The sequence below is a fragment of the Magnolia sinica genome, chromosome 19, assembly GCF_029962835.1.
Source record: "Magnolia sinica isolate HGM2019 chromosome 19, MsV1, whole genome shotgun sequence".
In the NCBI taxonomy this organism is placed as follows: Eukaryota; Viridiplantae; Streptophyta; class Magnoliopsida; order Magnoliales; family Magnoliaceae; genus Magnolia; species Magnolia sinica.
The window spans coordinates 18,227,866-18,234,812 of NC_080591.1; the positions used below are offsets into that span (position 1 = coordinate 18,227,866).

Consider the following 6,947-nt stretch of genomic DNA (forward strand, 5'->3'; position numbering starts at 1 on the left):
GAAGGGTTGTAAGTTCAACAGGTACCCGAGCAAGTGAATCCACCACCCAATTCGGTACCTTTTCTACCAAACCTAGATAAAGCATCGACATCTTGGGTTGAATCCCTTGAGATTATGTCAATCGGGATAGTCAATATGTAAAGGATAATTCAATACATTATTGAAATTGTCACGTATTTAGGCTTAACAATCACGAGCTTAGACTGAAACCTTTAATAGATGAATGGCTAGCCATGGCGAAAGCATTAACCGATTTATGGCTATGTTTACCGAAAGGGCATCTGTCGCACATCAGCAATAGGTTGATGCTAGATCGGTTGAAAATTTAGCATTAGTACCTATTAAGACAACCCCAAGTGCAAGACTGCAATATAGTAATAACTTGATAAGATCGATGTTGTACCCACATAGACTTATGATCGTACAATTTATGGAACACTTTAGAAATACAACTAGAACTACGTCTAAAATCTAATTACAAAGTAATATTATAATTGAATTTTTTTAAAATAAAATTAAAACATTAAAGCACCGATGATCCACTTATAGCCATCATTAATTTTATTTCAGTTGATTCAATCATATAACTTAATTGGAATCGACATCTTATCTTATCTAGTTGGATAATAGAGTGATTAAATCATCATTCATAAACCCAGAATAGATTTGAACTTCAATTGAATTGGTTTCTACATAAAGCACCAAGGTGTTGATTGCAAGAAATTCAAAGCATCTATCATGCATGTAGTCTATGATAGATCAATGAATTTTACGGATCAATCCTTTACAAAATAGATAAGAAATTACTCTTAGCTTTCTTAAGTATCCAATATGCCTAGAGTTGACAATGAATCAAAGTAAGTAAATATATATATCTTCATTTAAACCAAATATCAATGAATTGTTCAACAATCAAATCAAATACTTGAATCAAAGTAAACTAAGCATTAAAAATAATACAAGCTTAATATCTTAACCCTAAATGAAATATTACCTAATCAAAGACATGATTGAACTAAAACTCAAAAAGAAAAACATAAAAAAGGAATAGAACCGAAGGATTGGAGAAGAAGGATGACTATGAAGAAATGATGTCAGAATCCTTAGAGTGAATGAGAACTTGTAATTCCTCTTAAAGTTACAAAAGCTTCGATGAAGGCGTTGGGGAATCCACCACCAAGGTATCACTAGTGAAGGCTTGGTTGAATAAAGATAAAATATCTTCTATATGAAATGTCACGCCCCAAACTCGGAAACTAAGCTCACAAAATTTTCGATAGCTGAATCCGGTGCCGATAGCCTCCGTAGTACTCCATTCTCGGCTCTTGACACTCATATACCAAGTTTCAATCTTGGGATCCTACAAGGAGGATTTTCAACATGAATTTTGATTCGTAATAAGCATAACTATAAACATAACCCACAAACAACAACCAACAACTCCATCACATTTTCACTATGATAAAAAACTTTTAAGTACAATGCATAAAAGGAAATACAATAATAATATCAGAAGCTCTAGAAGTCTACTGCACACTCCAATCTCAATGCTACCGCAGCGTCCTAGTGTCACCTGCACGCAACGGTTGTGCGTAAGCTTACAAAAGCTTAAAGGGTGGTGAAAGTGTATGCGCACGGTAGAAATGCAAGTATACAATATCAGAGTAATGTAGAAATGCTGGTAAGTCCATGAATGCCATCAACCGTACCAAGGCTATGCGATGCAAGATATGAATACTATCGGCCATACCAAGATCATGTGATGCGAGGCATGAATGCCATCGGCCATACCAAAGCCATGCAATGCGAGGCCTACATGGCTAATGTCATATACGAGATACAACTCAAGCATACCAATCTCTCATATGAATCCACATATCAATACATCTCAACTCTGGAATATCACGGGGGTTTAGTACACTCCAAACCAGATTGCTGCTCCATCATGTGCAACAAGGTGAGTGAAAGAGACCTCATTATCTGCCTACCATATCGGGCCAAGCTCGTGATAGCGGACCCATTCCTTGAGCTGGTCAAACTCAGCCTAACCTTGCCCCCTCCTCTCGGGCGGGTAATGTCGCACCCCCTTCTAACCAACCACGACATATTGGGAAGCGCAACCTCCTGGTATTCGGCACTTGACGCTCATGCATCCAATCGGTCTAGACGTTGGAGCAACCTCCTGATACCATAAGGGTTTAAGAAATTTCACCTAAGGACATCTATCACACCCCATGTAGAGAAAAGATTTTTGTTGTCCAATCCTGCCATCCATGGTATGCTTGTGGAGGCTACAGCCTTAATATCGTTAGGGCGTATAGTAATCATGTTATACAAATGTGAGATACATGAATCATACTATCAGTCATGCAGTAATCCTACGCATACCGTGTGCTCATGTGGGCAACTCTTCCTATCAGGTAGTCCCATAATAATCCACCCAATGGCATGTGCTATGATCAATCACTCCTTATATCAAACATACATATGATGCGCATGGGCATGTATCATGAAGCTATACTAAGCATGTTATATGATGATGATGTACTATTCTCATATCAAGGATAGGCCTAGACGGCCTACTCATATCAAGAATGGGCCTAATGATCATGGGGGCCCAACAATTTGGGTTAGTCCATTAAGGGGAGATGAGAATGGCCCTAACAATAGGCCCTATGGAGAGTTACAATGTGGACATTTAACCATCATTGCCCTTACAATGTAGGCATTAAACCATCATTGCTTTCAAGGCATGACCCATTTAGAATTAACTAGGAAAATGAATGGGCATCATAAACATCATTACATACATGATGGTCGAATCACACATCACAATGGTCCTCATATACATCACATTGGGCCTCACACAAAGGCCTCACATACATCATGTTGGGCCTCATACAAGGGTCTCACATACATCACATTGGGCCTCATACAAAGGCCTCACATGCATCACATTGGGCCTCACTCATGGGCCTCATATACATCACATTGGGCCTCACCATCTAGGGCTTAAATACATCTCATTTGGGCCACGCCAATCAACAAGTCGGCCTGAAAACCGATGGACGGCAAGGATAAAACATACATATCATGGTGGGCTTCGAAATGATCTGGAAATAGGGTGGACGGTGTGGATATAACACCTACATCATGTGGGTCCCACTGTCCACGTGTGGACAACATGGACAGTCACACCACCATCAGGCCCCACCATCCCAAACCTCTGGACGGTAGGGATAAAACACATATATAACGATGGTCCCCACTGTCCAAAGATGGACGGTGAATATAACACATACGTCTGATCAGACCCACAGAACTAGCTAACGTCCATGCAGATGGACTGTTTAAATAAAACACATATCACCAAGGTGGACCCCACCCCACATGTGCAGCGCGTGTGGGTGGGTCCCATGCCCATCAAATGGACGAACAACGTTGATATAGGACACATACATCATGAGGTCCCATGGAAGGACGATGTGGATGCGGAATATGTACATCAAGGTGGGCCCCACCTGCCCACATGTGCAGCACGTGTGGGGTGGGCCCCACCAGCTGCCAAGTGGATGTACGATTGGGATATAACATATATCTCATGCTGAGACCCACAGAACTTGCTAAGGTCAATACAACAGCTATATATGTGGTGGTTCAGCATATGGACGGTGTTGATAAAACATATAAATAGGGGTGGGTCCCACCGTCCTACAGTGTGGGCAATGTGGATAAGATACATAGATCACGGTGGGTCCACGTCCCTGCTGGATGGTGGAGATCCCACACGTGCAGGGTGGGTCCCACCGTCCAAAGGATGGACAGCTTGGATAAAATACATAGGTTAGGTGGGTCCACACGTGTGGCGCACCATAGCTTTAGATAAAGCTAATATTTATGTTTTCCCTTCAACCAAGCCTGTCCAGACGGACAGCCAGGTGGGCTGTCTGGACGGTCAGCAAGGCGGGCCCCACGGGCAGTCATCGTAGATAAAATATTTGCATCATGGTGGGCCGCAAACAGGGGAGAGAGAGAGAGAGAGAGAGAGAGAGAGAGAGAGGGCTCTGCCACTATGAGCCCTCTCTTTCATGTATTACAAAACATACATTAAGTGGTCATGTGTGCCACAAAAAAAAAAAAAAACACTCTTACAATTATTCTTAGTGATTGTATGCAAGTTTTTTCTTTTGTTTAATTGCACCGGTATACACAAAAGTCATTTTTTGTGAAAGGAAAGTCACAACCCATCCTCAGAGGAAGAACTCCACATCTAATTTTTGCACAATCATTACAAATATTCTGCAAGTCAGTGAGTAGTTAATCAATTTCCTCACACTCAATTGTATACTGTCAAAATTGACATATCTACTTATTTTAGCTCCGGAGGTCAAAGTTGATTAGCTTGAATTGAGCCCTTATGTCAATTGTGACATGCTATACTGCACTTGACACAAAATAAATAGAATGCCAACACGCATGTTCCTACGTGGTATGGCAGGTCTAAGATCCAATCCATGCATTGCAAAGCCACTAATCTACAGTGATTCTCCAGGCCAAGAATCAGGTCAATCCACTGGTCATGTGTGCCACAATTTAAAAGGCAAATGTACGGCTCTTAAAAACTTGAGGCATCCACCTGCTTCCAATATTGGACTCACATACTCCACATTTTTTGCAAAAACATGAAGCAAGGTCAGATCCAACTGATGGATGGACCATGCTACCACTAAAAGAGTAAAATGGCTTAATTTCTTTAACCAAGAAATCCAGACAATCAATCTGTAAGATGAGTGGCTCAAATCCATCCCACGTATGCAAAGTTATCCAGACACGTGCAAAGAAGTACACTCACTCAAGATAACTGATCACAGCTCCTTCATCCCTAGTTCCAAGCATGCAGGCTGGCATGTCAGAAACACGTTTGTCATATTCCCAAAAGAAACAGATCCGAATTTTGTAAACCATTATTCACCCAAACAAGTCAAAGGAAGCTAATTTATATGGTTGCAAGTAGTGCTGTTTTCCACCAAACACGTGAAATTATGACTTACAAAATCATAAACTATACAAACCCAATTAAAAGATACGACATTCAAGAAAAAGACACTTCATATTGCCGTAACCGGACGAATCAAGTCTTTATAAAATAAAAAACAATAAAAATAAAATAAAATCCAGCCATATATTATTATTATTATTGGATATTTGTACACCCCAATTTTCACACATACAACCCTTTCCTCTACTTTTCGAACCTGAATTGCCCCTTTTTTGTACTACATTGGTAGTAGATAGGCTTCCATGTGCGTTTGTCACAAAATACTAAATTGTGGGAAGTGAATGGATTTCAGTGCAACATATCGCTCCTAATAGGGTCGTTCTAGGCCGATACATGCGAATACATGACCGTTTTGGACAACACTCATCCATGCAAGACAACCCAAATCAGGAATTCTAGAGTAGATGGAGCACAGCTTGAAAATTACATTAATGGGATGATCATAGCCGTCCAATTGGTGGTGGTATGTAGATTAACGGCTAAGATGTAATTAATCAGGTTTTGGAATGCAAAGGATAGAATCAAACAGCCGCAATTTGGTGCATTGCGTCAAACGCTCAGGAGATAACGGTTGCTAAAAGTAGTAAAAGGAGTGAATGCATGCAAAAAAAAGAAGAAGGAGATATGATTCTCGGCCCTAGGACAGGCAAAGTATACTCGGGTTTTCAGATAGTCTAACTGGACCGCACATTTCTACAATCCAAACCGTTGGTCAGTTTTTTCCCACCGTTGATCAACCACTCACAATTACTAACATTTGGATTATGGGTGAAAATAGAGAAATATAGAGATCGAACCATGATCACACCAATTTTCCACATTTAGGTGAAAAATAAAAGATACAAGATTAACGGCTAGGATCTTCCAATACGGGAGAGGTTCCCACGAACAGACCAATGTACTAGAATATTTTCACATGGGCGCACTTGTACAAAATGAAAACCCAAGTACATAGTGCATGTCCTCGGGCTGAGGATCATACAATTCCTCGAAAAAAAGAGAAAAGAGTGTAAAAATACTGCTTTCTTTTTTACCAAAAAAAGAAGCGTCGGTAGGAGTAGTGCGGAGATGTGGTCAACCGGACCGGCGGTTCAGCAGATCGTAAGCCGGCCGGTTCGGCCTAGGAAGGAAAACATGCGAATCTGTAACAGTGCACGTCCGTTTGCAAGAAACGTAGAGATCGATGAATCCGAACCGATCACTTAGACTTCTTGAAACCCTCTCGCCTTTCCAATGATGGGCCACTGGATCACGTTGATGATCTTTGGAGCACTCCAGTAAGGCTGTGATGAAAGGATCTGGTCCTGCGCTGATGATTTCTTGAGATTTCTTCTTGGGGGTGGTGGAGATGGAAGCAGGAGGGAGAGGGAGGAGATCGAGAGACGATGGACGGTTGGGATTGGAAGAAAGGGAGTTGGGTTGCTTGGGGATGCCGGGCTGTTGTTCCCATGAGAAAGGGATGCCGTTGGAAAATGGGAGGGGAATGGTTGGAGTTAATGGAGAGTCAGGATTCGACGGTGAGGATGAGGATGATGATGATGAGAAGGAGAAGGATTTTGTACGGCGAGATGAGGAGCGTTTTGGAGTTGGGAAGGGAGGAGGGTCTGTGGGATTCTTCATTTGGAGAGAGAGAGAGAGAGAGAGAGAGAGAGAGAGAGAGAGATGGGGTTTGTTGTTTTGTGGTGTTCTGTGAATATAAATAGATTTTATTTATTTATTTATTTAATTAGGGAAGGTAATTAACTGTGTAATATTATATCTAACAAAATGGAGGTTTGCAATAATCACGATTTTAAGAGTCTGGATGAGTTTGATGTGACTTGTCTCACAGACCCGGACCCGATCCCATTCGATACCACAGCCACAGGTCACTTCCCCAGTCGCCATG

The 6,947-nt window shown here is 41.4% G+C and overlaps 1 protein-coding gene across 1 annotated transcript; it reads right to left on the reverse strand.

Annotated features, from left to right (window-relative positions):
* Nucleotides 1-5,159: 5,159 nt before the first annotated feature.
* Nucleotides 5,160-6,731, reverse strand: LOC131235254 (early nodulin-20). The gene has a single exon (XM_058232396.1). The coding sequence runs from the start codon at nucleotides 6,677-6,679 to the stop codon at nucleotides 6,134-6,136; it is 546 nt and encodes a 181-aa protein (XP_058088379.1). The 5' UTR covers nucleotides 6,680-6,731; the 3' UTR covers nucleotides 5,160-6,133.
* Between the last annotated feature and the right edge of the window lie 216 nt (nucleotides 6,732-6,947).

What these genes read in the sequence shown, in the direction of transcription:
- LOC131235254 (XM_058232396.1), bottom strand. Translation starts at nt 6,679, where the DNA reads ATGAAGAATCCCACAGACCCTCCTCCCTTCCCAACTCCAAAACGCTCC.